This window comes from Dendrobates tinctorius, unplaced genomic scaffold (genome assembly GCF_039654945.1).
Source record: "Dendrobates tinctorius isolate UK_male_01 unplaced genomic scaffold, ASM3965494v1 ptg000021l, whole genome shotgun sequence".
NCBI lineage: Eukaryota > Metazoa > Chordata > Amphibia > Anura > Dendrobatidae > Dendrobates > Dendrobates tinctorius.
This window is the reverse complement of record NW_027361689.1, coordinates 2375990-2399434: the sequence shown is the minus strand read 5'-3', so window position 1 is coordinate 2399434 and position 23445 is coordinate 2375990. Positions and strand designations below refer to the sequence as shown.

Genomic DNA, 23445 nt, shown 5'->3' with positions numbered 1-23445 from the left:
CTGGAATCGTTCAGAATAGCTGCTGTGTGACAACGCACCAGCGATCCTTACCAGGTCACATTCTTGTCGGGATCGCTGGTGGGTCGTTGAAGAGATCTGCCTGTTTGGCAGCTTATTAGCGACGCACCAGCGATCCCTACCAGGTCGTATCGTTGTTGGGATCGCTGGTGGGTCGTTGAAGAGATCTGCCTGTTTGGCAGCTTATTAGCGACGCACCAGCGATCCCTACCAGGTCGTATCGTTGTCGGGATCGCTGGTGGGTCGTTGAAGAGATCTGCCTGTTTGGCAGCTTATTAGCGACGCACCAGCGATCCCTACCAGGTCGTATCGTTGTTGGGATCGCTGGTGCGTCACTATGTGAAACGGGACCCTTAGAAAAACAAAGTGTTGAAGACTCAAATATTTGGCACCAAGGACATAGGAGATATTCGATATATGCCGCTGCATCCATTCTTGTCCCATTCTGTTGCTTTCCTACATGACACCTGCTCTGTATAGACATTACCACGAGGAGCACCGGACGGACGCCCAGCTGGTTATAGGTGAAACACGCAGCGTGTCGGCACGCGGAGAAGATGCGGGGTAATGTTTATTGAAAAGATTCAGAGCGTAGAAGAAAATCCGAACGTTCAATTACATTCTGGTATTTAACCTCGGAATAACATTTACATTTTCAAGCAGAAATCTGTACACGGGGAATTCTTTGCAGTCTCTTCTCACTGTGAGGAGATGTGGCAGTAAAGGAATTATAGCAGCTTCAGACACTGAGTGTTAAAGCTGTCACCTTCCTTGACAGCTACCGCCTCCAGCAGCGTCTGCTTCTTCTGCATACTGCGGGAGGATTCCAGCTCATACATAGTTGTCAGATTGAAGAGAACGCTCTCGTGGAGATAGTGTTTGGGGTCCTGCTGAACCAATCCTTCCAGATGCCGGAGGGACTCCTTTAATTTGCCCAAATAAAGCAGGCACACTGCTGCATTGTTATTTGCCTGGAAAATAACAGTTTGGGAATGAGACGGAACAATAAAGCAAAGATCGATATCCTCATCAATGATGCTGACTGCAGCTCACAGCCAGACGTCCTCGCTGGCTTTTCCTTACACCGGGATCATACGTTTTATTTTTAACTATTGTTGATTAAAGCAACAGAATTCATAAGGGATGTGAAGAAGGAACTAAAGAGCGATAGGAAGGCAATGAAAGGGATCGACATTGGTCGTTAGGTAAATTAAAATAATACCAGAAGAATGCAGCCTAGATTATTTCTCAGCTGTAATACCACTAACAACCTGTATAAGTGATGGCGCTCTACACCATGCTGATAGCGGCTGGAAACAATCTACAAGTCCTGCTGCATAAACCGCCAGCGCATAAGTGAATCATTTGCAGGACTCGTCAGTATTGGCACATGGAATAAGAAACAGGGATCATTAAGTATTACGAGACTTAAAGGGAAACTGTCAGCAGGTTTTTGCTATGTAATCTCAAAGCAGCAAGATGTAGGGGCCGATATGCTGATTCCAGCGATTTGTCACTTTCTGGTCTGCATGCTGTCATTTTTATATAAATCCCTGTTTACTCTGCTGCAGATCTGGCGGTGCTCTGAATGTTGAGCATTATATAACCCCGCCCACACCACTGATTGGCAGCTTTCCATGTACACTGTGCATTGACAGAAAGCTCTCAATCACTGGCAGGGTTAAATACAGGGGTTGACTAGAAGGCACCAGACAGCTAGTCCTGTAATAATCTCTCGCTGATAAAACACTGATTTTATTGAAATAGCAACACAGCGCCTAGAAAGTGACAAGTCACTGGACTTAGGTCATCAGCCCCTACATCATGATGCTCTCAGATCACATGGCAAAAACCTGATGACAGATTCACTTTAAACAGGACCAACTGGGAACCTTCATGAAGTAGAATCATGCAGTTTTCACATTAGCCACTTGGCCCAATATATACAGTATACAGGGTGGGCCATTTATATGGATACACCTAAATTAAATGGGAATGGTTGGTGATATCAACTTCCTGTTTGTGGCACATTAGTATTTGGGAGGGGGAAACTTTTCAAGATGGGTGGTGACCATGGCGGCCATTTTGAGGTCGGCCAATTTGGATTCCAACTTTATAAATGGCCCACCCAGGTGTATCCATATAAATGGCCCACCCTGTAGTTACGTAGTTAATACGGTTTAAAAAAGGACACGTCCTTCAACATATTCAATTCTATATAAGACTTCTACATTCAGTTCTGTACACAGACAGGCAGTACTGTTATACACAGCTGATAACACACCATTCACAAGACGCTATGTCACAGCTCCCCTCCTCCGTCACAATGACCTTTGCCCAGACTAGAGCATGCACAGATAACACATCTATACAAGCTTATTTCCTATATCTATACATATATAGGAAATAAGCGGCTGAATTCAAGCCTAGTGGAAAGAGTGAAAATTGCAAGATATTTTTTTCTTTTTAACATAAAAACTTAAAGAGAAATTGTCACCATGAATCCACACTCCAATCTGCAGGCACCGTGTTTTAGAGCAGGGGAGGGGGCTATAGCTGTCGGAGGAGGAACAGAGTATATTGCTATATAGTTTTGTGAGAAAAGATTCAGTATCACCTCTGCTTTAATCATTTAATCCCCTGCTCTTTCTGGGATTTTGGATCCAGTGGGCGGTCCGATCAGTGACTGACCGCTTATTCCATATGCACTCTTGTACAAGGAAAGCTGTCAGTCACTGATAGGACCGCCCACTGGACCCAAAATCCCAGACATAGCTCCTCCTACATGACATTATCCCTGCAGATTTCATGGTGGCAGGCTTCTCTTTAAACAACAAGTGTTTGATGACACAATCCCCTTAAAAGGTTTCCTGTAATAAATCTTCATGGCGTAGGTATGGCTCGTGAACGCCACGGCAGTGCCTTCTTCCACTTACCACAGTATTCGTGGGATCCAACTGCAGAACCTCGGAGAAGAACTTGTGAGCTTCTGGAAAGTTATTTTGACCAAGATGAAGAAAAGCTCTGGCAGGAAAGATTGTGAAAACAAGGTTGGTCACTTGGCTGCGGACACCCAGGCCTGGTCTAATACTGGGCTGTAGTATTTTTACAGCATTTACTGGAAATCTATAATGAGCAGATGATGATTGTCAAAATGGTAAACTCTAGGATAAAGCAGAATTGGAAGTGGTGTTGTGCCATAGTGGCACTAAATCATGGGCGCGGGGATTACTTCCCACCATTAAAGGATCCAGGATTTAACAACTAATGAACAATCTCTGCGATAGGGCATCAATATGAGATCCGGGGGAATCCTACCACCGACACCTTTACTGATCAACTGAGAACTGCTCCGGGATGATCTAAAAGATGTAAGCAGCGCCGTACACTACTTATCCAGTGCTGCCGAGTACTGCAGTGCAGCTGGCTGAATGGGGGATAAAGTGCAGTACTGAGCAGCGGCCACAAGGACAGAGATGATCGAGCGGTTCCTTCAGCTTTTGATCTGGACATCCCTTTGTCCAGACTGGCTTCATGGTGCACACATTTGAAAGAATCGCCTGATGAAGAATGGAAACTTGCAATGTTCTGCAACTTTTTAGTGCTAGAATGGGAGAGAAACTTCAATTTTGGTAGATAAGCTGCAGTACCCAGCAGCGGCCACTAAGCAATGTGTGGCGCTGCTGCATTCTGCTCGTACATCACTTAGATCCGGCCGCTGCTCATTTGGGGTGCTGGGTGTTGAACCCCCACTGATCTCATACTGACGACCCGTTATATGCATAGGTCATTAATTGTTCGGTCCTAGAGGACCCCTTTAATGTCACCTGCTTGTGTTACTTGCGTCAAGGACACGACTCCTGAGGTCTTGAAATTTTTAGAAATACTGAGATACAAAATTTACCCACTTAAACCATTTGATTCATATTACAAATCAGCATCCACGTGTCAGCTACAGACTATTTATACCTGGGCCCCAGTCTCCAAAAACTGCCCAAAATCCGATCCCCACCCTGCACCTACCTGTTCATCAGAACCATTATCTGATGCGTTTCTTCTTTATTCACAAGCTTCTCGACCACTTTTTCTACGTCCTGAAAATATTTCTCAGCAGTTTTGATGTCTCCAATCTGAAAAAAAGGAGAGACCAACATATAGGCATAAGAGACATAAAAGCGGTTCTCTGGTTTAAAAATCCCTATTATGGCATTCTGGGATAGTATTCCTATTCAGGATCCTCGTCTACAAAAGGTTTCTCACTCTGGAGGACCCAGCGCACATATGCATTACACAGACAGGACACTGCTGTCATTGGGAACAGTGTAATACTTCATTTCTCCTGATGGGGAGCTGCAGGGAAACTGAACATTTGCTGCAATGTTCTCCCCACAGATCATATCTGATCGCTCAACATGTCTCCTATGTTTGATGAGGAATATTTTCTGTTCAGAAACCTTTTCTATGCACAGAGAATGTTAATCTTATAGTGTTCTGTATTGTATCTATAATTATGAAGAATTATTTCAACCAATTCCTTTATCCCATGTGAACAGATCGGTTACCCTACAAGAATTTATTTATTCATTTTTTAAATCAGGTAACTGTTATTAAACATTTTCAGAAAGAAAATAAAATACAAACATAACGTTCATATCCCTAGCCCAACGCACCCTCAGATTCAAGAAACCCCCCTGGTCTTCCACAAAGTACACAATAAAGAGATTTTCATAATTCATGAATATAATATATAGAAAAATCAGGGAAGGATCCAAAAGCATTATAATCTGACCGGCCGTCTCACCCGACATGTCTGTCACAGTAAATATTACCCCATAAAATAACAATTCTCGAGCATATTTCATTAGAACTTTGCATGTGCTGTCCCTCTGTTACTCCTCCTGAAAATATTCCAATTACCCTGGTCATTTTGGGTGGAGGAGGACCAGACTGCTGACAAGTTGCCATTTTATTTTACATCTTCTGGAGAAAGATCATCATGCAACACGACTCTGGTGAGGTCGATTCTTGGTTGACCCGTTCTCCTTTATACCCCCCCCCCCCCTTAATAAAAACCAGCACAACCATTCTTGGGTGTAAACGGCCACAGCAGCCAATTTATTGATAATTTGATACCTAAGACACACTTGGTGAGGTCCTTGAAACTAAAAAGGGGGGGGGGTCTGGTAGTTCACCATTCCAGGGCATTGCCCCTTCCCTCCCAACCTTACTTCTGGCTGCGAGACCCCGAAGCACCAATAATCCGAGGGAGAGGCTGCCAATGTGATCCCGTCATTCCATCACCGGGTATCACCAAAACTCCTAGTATTGTGACCCCGACGCTCAGTCGCCAGGCATCACCCAATACGATACGATACACTTTATTGATCCCGAGGGAAATTATGTGCTCCATTAATGTGAATCCGACGTTCCACCGCCGGTTATCACCCAATCCCATCAGACCACCACCACAATACCGTCTAATGAAGGACATCCATGTACTCCAGGAGTCCCAAAAAATGTAATTTAGCCAACTTCGAGGACCCACCAGCGCCATCATAATATATCAATGCACCAGGGTAGTACCCCAGTGCTCACACTGAGCTATCCGCAAGCCAGTCAGGAGAGGAAAAATCCCTGTGGGGGAAACCTCCAGGGAACCGTGGCTAACGAACTGCCTGTCCCCTGGGCTTAAGAGGTAACTGTCAATGCTCTTATTTATTTATATTTATTTTTTAAATAAAGCATTGCATATAATATATATATATATATATATATATATATATATATATATATATTATACATACATATAACATTGATCTGTTAATGCTGCTGATCCTTGCCGCTGCGACCCGGAATTCTTCTCATGGGTGGGTGGGAATTTCTTCCTCCTTACAGGTAGTCAGAGGCCAAAGAGGATTAATCGCCCCTTGCCCTGTCCTTTTGTCCTCACTTAACCCCACCTCCCTATGTCTTTTCCTCTCTTAGCCCCCTATCCCCTTATTCGTCATCTTATCCTCAACCCCCCCTGCAGCCTCCTCGTCCCTGCCTACCATCGTCATGTCAGCCTCCCCCTACTACTTCGTTTTCATGTCCGGCTGATACTTTATGAAAACAGAAAATATGTTACAGATCTGGGGCCATAAGGATTTTGGTCGGTTCCTTTATGAAAGACGTGGAAAGCTAGTGACCGCCACAATGCTGCAGAAAGACAGGAGGATTCCATACTGCCGACTGATTCATGTCTTCCCAACCTCTATAATATAATGTCCCTGTAATTGCAGCATGAAATGACATATGGCTACACGCATCCTGTGCACGCACGCACACACATCCTGTGCACGCACGCACACACATCCTGTGCACGCACGCACACACACATCCTGTGCACGCACGCACACACACATCCTGTGCACGCACGCACACACACATCCTGTGCACGCACGCACACACACATCCTGTGCACGCACGCACACACATATCCTGTGCACGCACGCACACACACACACATCCTGTGCACGCACGCACACACACATCCTGTGCACGCACGCACACACACATCCTGTGCACGCACGCACACACATATCCTGTGCACGCACGCACACACATATCCTGTGCACGCACGCACACACATCCTGTGCACGCACGCACACACACACGTCCCGTGCACGTCCCGTTTATCAGCCATGTTATTAGGATCACAGAAGTTATTGTTTTTTTCCCTCTTTGTCCCTCGTTCCCGGTTAGCGTCCGTTCATATACAGTCACAAAGATTGGCTATTGGCTCTGCTTCCCCGCAGACGTCCAGGGGCCACAGACGGGAGAAGAATGATCTGATTTAACAAGTCTTTATTTGCTGGCACGCCAAATGAGATAAGAGATCAGTAAGCCCGTCTCCACGCTCAGTCATCGCGGTCTGCATTAGATAGCAGCGGGAGGGTTACTGCAGAACATCCAGGATTAATGAGCCAATAAGTAGCGCACAAAGTTCTCATTCCTTTCCTTTTTAGTGAAAGCCGCGCGCTCAGGACTAGAAAGGATGGCTAATAAAATGTACGACTGTGCTAAAGGATGGCAGAAAATACAGAGTGCCAAAATTATTACATCTGCCACTGCTCAGCTTTAGTGACCCTGACCCTGCCTTTACATCGCCAGTACTGAAAACGCAGCTCCGTCCTCCATTGTGTAAATGACAGCAATCAACACAACAGACGCAGCGTGAAAAGGGTTAACAGACGCGGAGACATTTGGGTACGTCCTTTAGAAGTGTGTATCTAAGTAATGACACTGAAAAATGGAGTCCTTGTGATATTCGGACAATAGATCATAACTTTATCATCTACATCCATATGGCCAGTACCGGAATCTGGGATCCAGGGATCTGTCAGCAAGATCCCCCCCGAACCACTCATGTAGCATGTAAATCAGTGGAAGATAAATACAATCGGTGCTTTTATATTCATTACCTTTTGCCTGAATCTATAGTGCAATTTTTGTAGTATGCAAATGAGAAGTGCTTTGCCACACCCAAAGCACTTTATGAGTCTCTGCCTCCTGAGATTATTTCCATCATTACCACCTCCCTCTCTTAGTGGTAGCTCAATGTCTCTGTGGCAATAGGTGCAACTGCGTAGATCGCGGCTTTCCTCACTTCTGTGCACTAAGGTGCCCACCAGGTATAATGGCTACAGCGTTATATAGCGCTTGTGCCGCCCCACGTCATAGCCAGCGCAGTTACCGGACAGCTTAGTGTGCAGAAAACCAGGAAAGCCACTGATCAGAAGATGGCACTAACAATGGCAATAACCTCAGGAGGCAGAGTATTGAAAAGTACTCTGGGTGGTGACAAAACACTTAAGGCCTCATTTAGTATTTCACTGGATTTAGGGAACAGATATAAAGTTACTGTTAATCTTTCACTAAACTACATGTCCATAGGAATCGTTCAAGGGGGTTGATCTTGCTGACAGATTCCCATTAATGTGAATGTATGATAAGAAAAGGACCTGATGCTAAATCAAAGTTTTCATATTATAAATTTTTTTATGCTTTTCTATTACTGTATGTCATGATTTGTAGTTTTGCCCTGTCCTGTATTTTGTATAATATGTCATTTAACTTTACCTGGTTGTATTTGCTGTAAATTAACCATGTCTCCTTCCCCCAATACTTTGTAATGTCTTGTGATGTACCTGGACCATAATCTAATTTAGTCTTGTGTCAACAGCTAGTAGAACTTTGGCAATTGTTTTCTTAAGCAGAAGATAACCTACAATACACATCCTGTAGACTCAGTGGAGCCCTTACATTTCTAGAATCTTCTGATGGACCAAACCATTGAATAGTAGGTGTGACCCCTACCCCCCTTCAGATGGGCTGATCCCAGGAGCCCTGACAATACATTCTTGTTTTAAGATCAGTTGTGATTTGAGTGCGGATGTGGAAGGAGTCACGAACTGAGTTGAGGCCAGCTCGTGACGTCCGTGGGATTGTGTGGAATCCTGTGGACTATTGCAAGGATTATTGTTATCGTATCTGGCACAAGGACTATCGTGAGGTGCCCGGATTTGTTTCCATTGCGTGGACTTATTGTGGACTTCTCATGGACTCCAAGGACATTATGGATATTTGATGTTGTATGCTCCCTGCCTTAATAAATCTCGTTGGATCGTCCCTTCTTGCTCTGTCGTATACCCCGTCACACTGTGTGTGTATATATATTATATATATATATATATATATATATATATATATATATATATATATATATATATAAAAAAATCAAAAACCTGCAATTTTTACATTGTCCTCTTGGACAAATTTCTAACCATTTCCTGTTGGGCATAAGGGCATTAGCAGTAAGGCTGGGTGCCAACGATCAGGAATAGCAGTGATTGGATACAGCTCACCTCCGCTGCGTCCAAAACGTTGCGTTCTAGGATACAAGCACAATGGATGGGATTTATAGAAATCCCATCCACGGTGCTCCTATCTACTGCCACGTACACTCCCCCGCAGTGCAGGTTTACCAACTGCAGCATGTCATTCTCAGTAGAGGAGACGCCAACAATAGAATGTTGTTAGATGCGGTGAATCTGCATGTATGTAACCACAAGTGCGGTGATTGGAACACAGCAAAAAAAATGCCTCCAAAACGCTACTATTCCTGATCGTAGGCCCGTAGCCTAATAAAAGGACTCCAACCCTACTTGTGTGTACAGATGCCTTCTCTGAGCATGCTCTGAAATGATCAAAGGTCCTTGTACAGGGACTGGGAGGAGGTGAGCTGTGACATCTATTGTGAATCCTGTATCAGCAGTTGTGTAAAGAGGCGTCACCTTTCATTGCAACCGTGGCTGTGATGATAATGAGACTGCTGAAGTGTTCTGTACAGAACAGGAAGTGTGACTAATATTAGCCCTAATGGCCAGTGAAAATTTTCAAGATATCTGATTTTATTTTTTGACACATTAACACTATACCCAGGATAGTGAGGAAACAAACTTTTGAACTACAAGATACTGGAGCTGAAAAAGATATCACTTACCCTGACTGCAGAATATGTAAATATTCCGAAACCTCCTTGGTTATACACACACACAATTTATGTGCTCTGTGTGTGTGGGGGGGGGGGGATGTGTAGCTGTAGGTTGTCTCCCCCAACATTTATGTGGGATTGCACGCTACAAAAGGTGATACTTGGCACAACTGGAGCAATATGTGACTCGTTTAGCCCTTATATCACACCAGTCCCTCTGCCTGCCTCTAGTCTGTGAATTTCCAGGCCCCTCTGCCTGCCTCCGGTCTGTGATTCTCCGACCCCTTCGCCTGCCTCCGGTCTGTGATTCTCCAACCAATCAGCCTGCCTCCGGTCTGTGATTCTCCAACCCCTCCGCCTGCCTTCGGTCTGTGATTCCCCAGCCCCTCCCCCCGGTCTGATTCCCCGGCCCCTCCGACTCCCTAAAGTCTGATTCCCCGGCCCCTCCGCCTGCCTCTGGTCTGTGATTCTCCAGTCCCTCAACTGCCTCTGGTCTGTGATTCTCCAGTTCCTCCGCCTGCCTCTGGTCTGTGATTCTCTGGCCCCTCCGCCTGCCTCTGGTCTGTTATTCTCTGGCCCCTCCGCCTGCCTCTGGTCTGTGATTCCCCGGCCCCTCCACCTGCCTCTGGTCTGTGATTCCCCACTCCCTCCGCCTGCCTCTGGTCTGTGATTCCCCGGCCCCTCCGCCTGCCTCTGGTCTGTGATTCCCCGACCCCTCCGCCTGCCTCCGGTCTGTGATTCCCCGACCCTCCACCTGCGTCTGGCCTGTGATTCCCCGGCCCCTCCACCTGCCTCTGGTCTGTGATTCCCCGGCCCCTCCGCCTGCCTCTGGTCTGTGATTCCCCGGCCCCTTCGCCTGCCTCTGGTCTGTGATTCCCCGGCCCCTTCGCCTGCCTCCGGTCTGTGATTCCCCAGTCCCTCCGCCTGCCTCCGGTCTGATTCCCCGGCCCCTCCGCCTGCCTCCGGTCTGTGATTCCCCGGCCCCTCCACCTGCCTCTGGTCTGTGATTCCCCGGGCCCTCCACCTGCCTCTGGTCTGTGATTCCCCGGGCCCTCCACCTGCCTCTGGTCTGTGATTCTCCGACCCCTCAGCCTGCCTCTGGTCTGTGATTTTCCGACCCCTCAGCCTGCCTCTGGTCTGTGATTCTCCGGCAGCTCTGCTTGCCTCTGGTCTGTGATTCTCCGGCCCCTCCGCCTGCCTCTGGTCTGTGATTCTCCGGCCCCTCCGCCTGCCTCTGGTCTGTGATTCTCCGGTCCCTCCGCCTGCCTCCGGTCTGTGATTCCCCGGTGCCTCCGCCTGCCTCCGGTCTGTTATTCTCCGGCCCCTCTACCTGCCTCCGGTCTGTCATTCCCCGGCCACTCCACCTGCCTCCGGTCTGTGATTCCCCAGTCCCTCCGCCTGCCTCTGGTCTGTTATTCTCCGGCCCCTCCGCCTGCCTCTGGTCTGTGATTCCCCGGCCCCTCCACCTGCCTCTGGTCTGTGATTCCCCGGCCCCTCCACCTGCCTCCGGTCTGTGATTCCCCAGTCCCTCCGCCTGCCTCCGGTCTGTGATTCCCCGGCCCCTCCACCTGCCTCTGGTCTGTGATTCCCCGGCCCCTCCACCTGCCTCTGGTCTGTGATTCCCCGGGCCCTCCGCCTGCCTCTGGTCTGTGATTCTCCGACCCCTCAGCCTGCCTCTGGTCTGTGATTCCCCGGCCCCTCCACCTGCCTCTGGTCTGATTCCCCACTCCCTCCGCCTGCCTCTGGTCTGTGATTCCCCGGCCCCTCCACCTGCCTCTGGTCTGTGATTCCCCGACCCCTCCACCTGCCTCTGGTCTGTGATTCCCCGGGCCCTCCGCCTGCCTCTGGTCTGTGATTCCCCGGGCCCTCTGCCTGCCTCTGGTCTGTGATTCTCCGACCCCTCAGCCTGCCTCTGGTCTGTGATTCTCCGACCCCTCAGCCTGCCTCTGGTCTGTGATTCTCCGGCAGCTCCGCTTGCCTCTGGTCTGTGATTCTCCGGCCCCTCCGCCTGCCTCTGGTCTGTGATTCTCCGGCCCCTCCGCCTGCCTCTGGTCTGTGATTCTCCGGCCCCTCCGCCTGCCTCTGGTCTGTGATTCTCCGGCCCCTCCGCCTGCCTCCGGTCTGTGATTCTCCGGCCCCTCCGCCTGCCTCCGGTCTGTGATTCCCCGGTGCCTCCGCCTGCCTCTGGTCTGTGATTCTCCGACCCCTCAGCCTGCCTCTGGTCTGTGATTCTCCGACCCCTCCACCTGCCTCTGGTCTGTTATTCTCCGGCCCCTCTACCTGCCTCCGGTCTGTGATTCCCCGGCCCCTCCACCTGCCTCTGGTCTGTTATTCTCCGGCAGCTCCGCTTGCCTCTGGTCTGTGATTCTCCGGCCCCTCCGCCTGCCTCTGGTCTGTGATTCCCCGATGCCTCCGCCTGCCTCTGGTCTGTTATTCTCCGGCCCCTCTACCTGCCTCCGGTCTGTGATTCCCCGGCCCCTCCACCTGCCTCTGGTCTGTTATTCTCCGGCAGCTCCGCCTGCCTCTGGTCTGTGATTCTCTGGCACCTCCGCCTGCCTTTGGTCTGTGATTCCCCAGTCCCTCCGCCTGCCTCTGGTCTGTGATTCTCCGGCACCTCCGCCTGCCTCTGGTCTGTGATTCTCCGGCTCCTCCGCCTGCCTCTGGTCTGTTATTCTCCGGCCCCTTTGCCTGCCTCTGGTCTGTGATTCCCTGGTCCCTCCGCCTGCCTCCGGTCTGTGATTCCCTGGTCCCTCGGTCAGCCTCTGGTCTTTGAATGACAGGTCCCTGCTCAAATTTCAAACAAAGGAGGCCAGTTATTACCCAACCAGTAACTGAGGAATAAATTCTTGGACTTTACGTGCGCTGCCAGACAAATTCCATAACCCTGGGGTTATGGAATTTGTCTGGCAGCGCACGTAAAGTCCAAGAATTTATTCCTCAGTTACTTTGTTGCGGTTCCGCTGTGGACCGTTGGACGTGCAGCAGGCTGACATACTATACAGGCTTTACTTTCTCTTGGAGAAGGTGAGTATAAATACCGCTATTATTTATACATTTTCTCGGATAAGACCCTATTGCGCTCTTGTCTCAACCTTTTAGTGCATACAATTATTACCCAGTGGCAGAGCTGATTTCTTCACCATAGGTATCAATGTAATCAGTATTACAGCACCTTTACAGCCATGTCTTTTAATTACATTACAAAATTGTGCTGACAGGTTCTCTTTAAAGTTTAAAATATCTTATGCCTTAAAAAAAGGCTTATATGGTGGCAAGCCACCTACAAGAATGAAATGTACAAATAAAAAAAAAAAGAAAACAAACCATCCAGAGTGATAGTATCTGTTGTAAGGAAATAAAACATTGCTAAGCCGTATCCATCTCATCAGGTCTGGGCTGATAGCGCGGACCGGCTGACAGGACTGTGACATATTGCAGTTCTTTGCTGCCAGAATGAGAGATGTGCCTATTGTATTGCAGATGTCAGTGGTGAAATCTCACAACCTGACAATATTGCAAAGATATCATTTAACAGCCTTTATTCAAGATCCCACGGCCCCATTTAAAGAGAATGTGTGATCAAAAGAAAACTTATTGTTTACAGCATGTTTTTACAGCATGTTTGTATTTTTAAATTATTTTTCACATCAACATTTAAAAAAAATCAACTTTCACAGCAGCCCCTAGCCCTAGTAGCCTTAAACTTCCTATTCTGAAAGGAAGAATTTTGTACAGTCTCCTTTTCTAAACAGACAGGGATAATAATGACACGTAACACCTCTATAGAAAGTAGGTAATACAGGATCCATCATTCACAGTAGGCGATGTCAAAGCTCACCTCCTCCTCCAATGACCTCTACAGTGAGCAGCTACAACCATGCTTTGGCACTGACGCACTGATGAGCCGGCCATCAGTTAGTGCTGGGGAAGTAACTAAAAGCTGTGTTTGCCGCGCCTCTATGACTGAAAGCCGGAGGCTGCCAACATGAATAAAAGGCAATTTCCTCCCGGTAGCTGGGCTGTCAGTGCTGGCGCTGGGCAGCTTTAGGACGCTATTAACCGGCAGATTAACCCCATGCAGGTCAATAGTCTTTTAGGACATAACAGGTTCCTGAAGGGGGCACCATAACAAGTACGTTTTCAATGAATTCTATTGAAGATTTCTCGCTTCCTAAACTTACTGATCTGCAATTATACACATAAACCTATAGAGAGAAACAGAAGTGATGATCCTCCCCAGAATCTGGACCCTTGGTTAAAAGACGGTGGCCTTGTGTAGCCCGATGTGGCCAAGAAGGTCACAATCAGCTGAAGGCCTATTGCACTCACACAGTAATACAAGCTCTTCTGGACACCTGTCATGTCTGATATGCCAAGTAGTGTAAGAAAGTAGAATAGCTCTGACAGGGGGATTACAGCGCAGATTCCTAAGCCCTGGGCTTCCACTTTCCTGCATGACGGAAGCACACTCTCCCTCCCCATTCTCCGGTGGGAGCCTTCCTTCTCGCCCGCTCCCCTACCTGCAGAGATTCTGGCATGCTCACACCATTTGTAGACTCGCTTCCAGACCGACTAATCATTACCTAATAATTCTAATGTCCAATTTACAGGATGAACACTAGAACAAATGAGGTCCCCTGTGGCTTGTTCTTCTTTTCCAATATTTCATTTTATTTAATGACCACATAACTAAAAGAAGGAAGACGCATTGGTCGGCGAGTCTGCAATTACCTGAAGAAATATCCTCCCGATGCCGCTCAGCAGCTGCGGCTCCTGCTCGGGATAATACCGTATAACGGTGTGATAAGCGTCTACAGCGAGAACGTAGTCCTGGAAGAGCAAACAGAGCGTTAGTACATTCCCTACAACACTCACAGGTCCGTCCACTACAGCCGGCGGGTGATCTGCCACCTACGGTATTAGATATGCCCCGTATTGATGGTTGGGGAGTAGTGATGAGCGAGCGCGCTCGGGTAAGATGTTATCTGAGCATGCTCGAGTGCTGAGTGTCTTCAGCGAGCTCAAATAATATGTTCTAGTCCCCGTGGCTGCAACACATTGCCTAACAAACATGCAATCCCTGCATGTGTTTCGTCTGACGAATTGTCTCAAGACATGCAGCCGCGGGGACTTGAACATAGTATTCGTGCACGCTGAAGACACTCAAGCATGCTCAGATAACATATTATCTGAGTATGTTCGCTCATCACTAATGGGGAGTTCTCAAAATTGGTGCAAAGTGAAGAAGGTACGAATGGCAAGCGCACACGGGAAAACAGGAGGCAGAAATGGTTGGACACTCGCTAGGGTTAACTGCTTCAAATGTTTCCTGCAAATGATCTCCCAGTATTACAGCACACAGGAATAGCATTGGTGCCAGGTTATTATATATCATCAAAAATCATTTGTAATTGCGGTTCAGTAACATTATTTGCACCATTTGTCTTTTGAATCCTCCATTTGTTGCACTATTATTGGCTGCAGAATGGGTTAACTGAGAATCCATCAGTGAGCTTATTCTGACGGTCCAATGCTTTTTTGTGTCTTTTTTTTTTTTTTACAGCTTATTTCAGCGGATTTATAACCACAGAAGTTGAATGTGCCGGGAAATAAAAAGTATGTTAACGCCAAATGGTGCAAAGATTTGTAATTAAATCAAAATGCAAAATGATTTTAGCCCCAGATACAAGCAGTTGGAGAAGAAAATAAAAATTGTCCCCAAAAGTAGACAACCCCTTTAAGGCTGGGGCGATGTGACGACTTTAGCATCATACCTTTCTCATGGCCAAAGAACGTAGCACAGTGTAAGTAAATAGTGTTGCATTGCGACCCACAAAGTAATGCGACCCGATAGGTTCTGACTTTTTGTAAGCTGCTTGTCGCCATTGTGGGACCTCGGAGGGCTCACTATAACCCATCCACCTGGATTATCCTGCAGTTTAGATTATACTAATTGTGGCTCGCATGGGTGTTGCAGTTTGGTGGGGGTCCGACCACGGGCACCCCCACTACTCCCAACACTGGTACTATGACGTGCCTCATTGGAATGGAGCGATGGCCGATCATAGGGGCTTGTGCTTCTTTTATTCTCTATGCCACTGCCAGAATGGATTGACCCTTTTTCTGCACCTGCTGACCCCGTATCAGGGTGCGGTGTAGTACTATGGTGCAATGTAAGTGTACAAAAATAACATTTGCATCACGCCCCATGAAGGTCTACGAGGCCATTACAGCTGCATGACTCCCAGTCTTTGGTCCCATCAAGGACAACATCTACAAGGAGTTGGTATGTTCTCCCCGTGTTTGCGTGAGTTTCCTCTGGGTTCTCAGGTTTCCGCCCACACTCCAAAGACATACTGATAGGGAATCCAGACTGTGAGCCCCAATGGGGACAGTGATGACACTGTATGTAAAGCGCTGTGTAAATGATGGTGCTATATAAGCGAGTAAAATGAATAAAATAGTCCAAAACTGGTTAAAGACAGGAAAGAATGAAGACCATTCTTGACTTGCAAATGGTGAATCGAGCCCCAAGTTTCCTTATTCAATTACTATCTAATACATCTATACTGTGCATCTGTAGGGAACCCCCGTTATGGAGCAGCGGAGCATTTCCTCACCTAAAGTGCTGAATGAACACATTCAGTCCCGCAGACCATTATAGATTACACGGGACTGCAACGCTGCTGTAATACAACTAATGGCCTCTAGATGGCGATAAAAGTGCACAAGTTCAGCAGCAATGTCACATCAGCCCAGACAACAAACACCTCCTCGTGGGCCTGCCACTGTCAGGAAAGGCTTTCAACTAAACACACCTTGACTATCGCACTATACCAGTTCTGAACAGGAAAAAAAAATAAAAAAAAAAACTTAAAAAAACTCACAAAACAAGGCCCAGAGATTAACCGTAGCAATTATTTCTCTACTCTAAGTGATTGGAATTTGCTATATACTAAAGCATTAATTCTTATCTGTAAAGACGATTAGCTGAAAACATCTGAAAATGAACCGACTGGTCACGTTCTATTAAAGAGACAATGAGGAAGGTAAATGTGATGGAGGCTTTTCATGGCCGATGACCTCCACTATTTAAATTACATTGACTTTAAGCTCTTACTTTCGCCCCACTAACCCCCCCCCCCCCCCCGAGTATTCCACTTTTTGTTTTTATAAAATCCGCCGTATCGATAAAGAGACATGGGCTTTTTTATTTAGTGCTTACTTGTATGGTCTTCCCTAGGGGGCGAGGCTTACAGGGTAATTATGCAGGAAAGCCTTAGGACACGCCCCAGAGGATCCTGTGAACCTTGCTTCCTCGATAAAGACCATAGAAATTAACACTGAATAAAAAGGACCATTAGCTCTGGAACTGTATGGTGGATTTCATAAAAACAATCAGAGGAATACTAAAGAGAGCAGCGGGAATAAAATAAGAGCAAAGACTGCACACTTTTCACTTGGTGGCAGGTTCTCTTCAAAGTGAACTTGTCAGGATTCTAAACTGTCTACAATCACTATTACATAGGGCGGCCTTTTTATTCCAATGTGGTGGTTTTTGTGCCACAGTAATGTGGCTTTCTTTTAACAAAGAACTATAAATCTTCAGCTCCTGATATCCTAATGAGACAGGACTAGTCCAGGAAGGAGTCGCTGGCCCCAGACTAGTTCTATCTTGGATCCTTTACTCACTTCTCAATGTCTGTGATTGACTTCCTGCACACAGTCCCCATTACCGCAGGACAACCTGAAAATCACAGGTCTTTGTAACGTTAAAAACAGCATCCTGGGTTTCTCCTCCAATAGCTTCTAGCAATCTAATTTACACAGTGGAGGCCATCCGTCAAGGACAAGTCTACATTACATTTACCTTCCTGATTGTTACAAGGTTGGAGAGTAAAGTCTAGATTTCTGCTCACTAAAAGGTTTAAAAAGACTTCGGTCCATCAAGTTCATCCTTTCTCCACCCGTTATACAATATCGCTAGATTATTTATAAACCACAATGTCATTTGTTGTGAGAATAGAATCCAGAGCTGTTTTTTAAATGCGGACCTAGCATCTGCCACTGCTACCACAGTCTGACTTCTCTAACTGTAAAGAACCCTTTCCTATTCAGGTGCCAGAATCACCTTTCCTCCACATTTAGTAAGTGCCCCCAGGTCATTTGTTAGCAATGAGTCCTGTGTCGGTCATGTGTCCTTGGATGGAATAAGCCATGAGTTTCTGGCTACCAAAATAGTTTCTATTTGAACGTTTTGTATTATTTGCCAAAAAATAACAATTGCCAAAAAAATTGCCAAAGAAAAACTCATTGAATATTTGTGCAAATTTTGGCAGAAAAAAAAACAAAACAAAACTTAAATTTGTGACAAAACATGTTTTTTTGTTTTACATGTTTTGAGTATTTTTTCCAATAAGGTTTTAAAAACTGGACAGTGAAAAAAATTCTACATTGTGACGACACAGCATTTATTCTTAGTTATGCCGGACGTATCATTTCAGTAGGCCCAAGGACCTGAGCTATTGTTAATACGAGTCTGATCGTTGACTCTTGTTGTAGATTGAACTGATGCTTGTTAATTGTTTAATGGCTGCTGTTTACCTATTGAGCAAGTCCTTGCAGATTATTGTCCTACTATCCTTGGGGGACAGGGACGCAGGGTCATTGAACAATCGATGTTTGCTGATATGTTGATTACCCATTGTACCAGTCCATGCCTCTTGCTGACTGGCAAACATTGTCGAATAAACTATGCTGATTGATTGAATACTTGAACAATGAGCGTTGATCTCATTCCCCATCCCCCTGACCTGTGGATGATGGCCTGAAATACAGATGTGGGTGTCAAAAAGGGACCTATATCCTTCTACAGAGAAACTTTACAAAACAGCAGCCAGGCATCATGGCTCCAACTGGAGGAATACAGATCTGATCCACTGCCCATCTCGGAGCCCATGGAGACATTTGGAGAAGCCAGATTGGTACAATAGGATCATCTGGTCACATACTTCAATGAACTGTCAGCTTCTTGAGCTTGTCGCTACCTCCTCTTTGTGGGTGCCGGCCAAAAGCGGGATGCCACAGGTGTGGGCAGTCGGCCCTGGAAACACAGAAGTTGCAGCTGCACTAATCCTGGAGAGTGCGCAGACGGGTAAGACTCTAATTTGCACTATCTTATGTACTTGCTGGGACTGATCTATAGGTTAGTGTTTGTTGGAGGTGCAATAAAGTATCGCCCCACGGTTTTACCTTCATCCTGTGTTGTCTGAGTAGTATTCTGCCAATGGAAAAGGAGCGTGGGCGTTAAGTGGGATGAGCCCTGGTCCATGCGGTCTATCCAAAGACATTCGGTCCAGCGGACGAGAGCACCCACTGACCCCCGTGTCCCCACAACATGTTACGTCTTTGATGTGGATTTCTTCGGATAGCCAAAGCAGAGTGACATTAAAGTGAAAAGGCTGCATCAAATGGGTGGTGGATGGGCTGAGGGGAGCTTCAAAAACTACGACAGAGCAGGCTGAATTTTTCTCAAAAAATGTTGGATTTTTCCACCTCAATAAAATGGTGAACATACTGTATTTCAAGGGCTTGTTCACACGTTAGGTTTTTGACACTTATTTCCATGTGTTTTTATGCTGCAGAAAAAATGCAGTGTTTTACAGTAGCAGCAAAGTGAATGAGAAGTCTGACATGTCATGCATATGTTGATTTTTTTTCCTTGCAGATTTGACCCTTTAGGCCATGTGCACACGATGCAGATTTCCTGCGGATCCGCAGCGGATTTTACCGCGCAGAAACGCTGCAGATCCGTAGGTGATTTACAGTAGCATGTAAATCAATGGAAAAAAACCCGCTGTGCACACGCTGCGTTTTTTTCCGCTCGGTTTTTGTGCGGTACAAAAAAAGCAGCATGTCACTTCTTTTGTGCGGTTTTCCACCTGCTCCATTCTCCAAATCTGCAGGGGGAAAACCGCACAAAAACCGCAAGAAAAGCGCAAAAAAAACAGGAAGAAATCCGCAGGAAAAATGCAGGTCATTTGACCTGCAGATTTCTTAAAACTTGCGCGGAAAAATCCGCAGGACAAAAAAGTACGTGTGTACTTAGCCTCAAAGTGTTTTTTTTTTTCAAATCTGCAGCTTGCCAATTCTTCCAGCTTTTTTGCACTGTTTTTCAGCCAAATGAACTGGAAAAAAAACGCGAGTACAAACCCATCATAAATGCATGTATTTTAAGCAGCGTGTTGACTGCTGAAAAATCTGCTGCAAATACTAAAATCTGCACGCATGCCACAGAGATGCTAAAATGTGTAAATGCAGCCTCTTCCCCGGGGAGGATTATTTCTACATCTTGTTCTGCCCTGGTAAATACACAGAAATCCTCTGAGTAATAATGTGACTAATTAGGCTTTGCGTCCTAAACCCTGGGCGTTACATAAATTCTGCGATACGCACTTGTAAGACTCAGGGTCAGTGTATTATATAAGCCTCATTTACATGACAAAACCCCACTCTCACTCTGATCACAGGGGAGATTGTATTACGCCATTTAACCCCGGATTCAGAAGCATAAAAGCATTCAACCTTGAAAAAAAAGATAAAAATCAAAAAATGCATCCATGGTGGCTTTTATCTCGTCCATGTCCCTGGCCACCCAACCCTTCATAACCACAGACAGAGGAGGGAAAACCATTTTTGTCCTTTGCTAACCACCAGCACATCAGACTTTTGTATGTGAACAGATCCAGAACCACAAACTCCAGATAGGATTCCTGTAAATGAGGAAAATGGAGTTTGCTAATAAAGGATTCAGGAAAGAGAAAAAGAGGGGAGTCAAAAACTATAGCGGTGCCAGACAGATACCATAAAGGAGCAAGGGGGGCCAGACAGGGGCCAGGCAGGAGAAAGGGGTGCCAGACAGGGGCCAGGCAGGAGAAAGGGTGCCAGACAGGGGCCAGGCAGGAGAAAGGGTGCCAGACAGGGGCCAGGCAGGAGAAAGGGTGCCAGACAGGGGCAAGGCAGGAGAAAGGGTGCCAGACAGGTACCATACAGGAGAAAGGGGTGCCAGACAGGGGCCAGGCAGGAGAAAGGGTGACAGACAGGTACCATACAGGAGAAAGGGGTGCCAGACAGGGGCCAGGCAGGAGAAAGGGTGCCAGACAGGGGCCAGGCAGGAGAAAGGGGTGCCAGACAGGGGCCAGGCAGGAGAAAGGGTGCCAGACAGATACCATAAAGGAGCAAGGGGTGCCAGACAGGGGCCAGGCAGGAGAAAGGGTGCCAGACAGATACCATAAAGGAGCAAGGGGGGCCAGACAGGGGCCAGGCAGGAGAAAGGGTGCCAGACAGGGGCCAGACAGGTACCATGCAGGAGAAAGGGGTGCCAGACAGGGGCCAGGCAGGAGAAAGGGTGCCAGACAGATACCATAAAGGAGCAAGGGGGGCCAGACAGGGGCCAGGCAGGAGAAAGGGTGCCAGACAGGGGCCAGGCAGGAGAAAGGGGGGCCAGACAGGAGAAAGGGGGGCCAGACAGGAGAAAGGGGGGCCAGACAGGAGAAAGGGGGGCCAGACAGGAGAAAGGGGGGCCAGACAGGAGAAAGGGGGGCCAGACAGGAGAAAGGGGGGCCAGACAGGGGCCAGACAGGAGAAAGGGGGGCCAGACAGGGGCCAGACAGGAGAAAGGGGGGCCAGACAGGGGCCAGACAGGAGAAAGGGGGGCCAGACAGGTGCCAGACAGGAGAAAGGGGGGCCAGACAGGTACCATAAATGAGCAAGGCGTGCCAGACAAGTACCATACAGGTGCAAGAAGGGGCAGACAGGTACTATACAGATGCCAGACAGATACAAGAAGTGCCATGTGTGTACCATACAGGTGCAAGAAGTGCCAGACAGGTGCCATAAAGGAGCAAGGCCAGACAGGTACCATACAGGAGAAAGGGGTGCTAGACAGGGGCCAGGCAGGAGAAAGGGTGCCAGACAGGTACCATACAGGAGAAAGGGGTGCCAGACAGGGGCCAGGCAGGAGAAAGGGTGCCAGACAGGTACCATACAGGAGAAAGGGGTGCCAGACAGGGGCCAGGCAGGAGAAAGGGGTGCCAGACAGGGGCCAGGCAGGAGAAAGGGGTGCCAGACAGGGGCCAGGCAGGAGAAAGGGGTGCCAGACAGGGGCCAGGCAGGAGAAAGGGTGCCAGACAGATACCATAAAGGAGCAAGGGGGGCCAGACAGGGGCCAGGCAGGAGAAAGGGTGCCAGACAGGGGCCAGACAGGTACCATGCAGGAGAAAGGGGTGCCAGACAGGGGCCAGGCAGGAGAAAGGGTGCCAGACAGATACCATAAAGGAGCAAGGGGGGCCAGACAGGGGCCAGGCAGGAGAAAGGGTGCCAGACAGGTACCATGCAGGAGAAAGGGGTGCCAGACAGGGGCCAGGCAGGAGAAAGGGTGCCAGACAGATACCATAAAGGAGCAAGGGGGGCCAGACAGGGGCCAGGCAGGAGAAAGGGTGCCAGACAGGGGCCAGGCAGGAGAAAGGGGGGCCAGACAGGAGAAAGGGGGGCCAGACAGGAGAAAGGGGGGCCAGACAGGAGAAAGGGGGGCCAGACAGGAGAAAGGGGGGCCAGGCAGGAGAAAGGGGGGCCAGACAGGGGCCAGACAGGAGAAAGGGGGGCCAGACAGGTGCCAGACAGGAGAAAGGGGGGCCAGACAGGTACCATAAAGGAGCAAGGCGTGCCAGACAAGTACCATACAGGTGCAAGAAGGGGCAGACAGGTACTATACAGGTGTAAGAAGTGCCAGACAGGTACTATACAGATGCCAGACAGATACAAGAAGTGCCATGTGGGTACCATACAGGTGCAAGAAGTGCCAGACAGGTGCCATAAAGGAGCAAGGCCAGACAGGTACCATACAGGAGAAAGGGGTGCTAGACAGGGGTCAGGCAGGAGAAAGGGGTGCTAGACAGGTATCATACCGTGGGGAAAATAAGTATTTGATACTCTGCCAATTTTGCACGTTTCCCCACCCAGAAAGAATGGAGAGGTCTGTAATTTTTGTCGTAGGTACTTAACGGTGAGAGACCGAATCTAAAAATAAAACAAATAAAAAACAGAAAATCACATTGCATGATTTTTACAAAATTCATTTGCATTTTATTACATGAAATAAGTATTTTATACAATAAAAAACAGAACTTAATATTTGGTACAGAAACCTTTGTTTGCATTTACATAGGTCAGACATTTCCTGTAGTTCTTGACCAAGTTTGCCCACACTGCAGCAGGGATTTTGGCTCCCTCCTCCATACAGATTTTCTCCAGATCTTTCAGGTTTCGGGGCTGTCACTGAGCAACATTGAGTTTCAGCTCCCACCAAAGATTTTCTATTGGTCCACTCCAGGACCTTGAAATGCTTCTTAACGAGCCACTAATTAGGTGCTTAGGCTTTGTGTTTCTAGCCATTGTCATGATCAAATAACCAGCCACAGCCCATCTTTAATGCTCTTACTGAGGAAAGCAGGTCGTTGGCCAAAATCTTGCGATGCCCATTCATCCTCACTTCACTACGGTGCAGTCGTCCAGTTCCCTTTGCAGAAAATCATCCCCAAAGTATGAGGTTTCCTCCACCATGTTTTACAGTTGGGACGGTGTTCCAGCGGTTGTACGCATCCTTCTTCCTCCAAACACAGCGAGTGGAGATGATACCAAAAAGTTCTATTTTGGTCTCATCTGACAACATAACCTTCTCCCATGCCTCCTCTGGATAATCCAGATGGTCATTAGCAAACTTCAAACAGGACTGGACATGTGCTGGCGTGATCAGCGAGACCTTGCATGCCCTGAAGGATTTTAATCCATGACAGTGTGGTGTGTTACAACGGTAATGTTTGACACTGGTCCCA

The 23445-nt window shown here is 47.6% G+C and overlaps 1 protein-coding gene across 9 annotated transcripts in view; it reads right to left on the bottom strand.

Moving 5' to 3' along the window:
* Positions 1 to 571: 571 nt before the first annotated feature.
* The window catches only part of TRAPPC12 (trafficking protein particle complex subunit 12), a 116665-nt gene continuing 93791 nt past the window's right edge, over positions 572 to 23445 (bottom strand). For 8 of the 9 annotated variants that reach the window (XM_073568151.1, XM_073568146.1, XM_073568150.1 and 5 more), the window contains exons 9-12: positions 14285 to 14383; positions 4042 to 4148; positions 2955 to 3042; positions 572 to 989 (exon numbers count right to left, since the gene is read on the bottom strand). In XM_073568151.1, the coding sequence (XP_073424252.1) occupies positions 747 to 989; positions 2955 to 3042; positions 4042 to 4148; positions 14285 to 14383 (537 nt within the window). In that variant the 3' untranslated portion in view covers positions 572 to 746. Of the gene's footprint in view, positions 990 to 2954; positions 3043 to 4041; positions 4149 to 14284; positions 14384 to 23445 lie in introns of those variants that run through there. The other variant, XR_012230822.1, reaches the window with a different exon arrangement.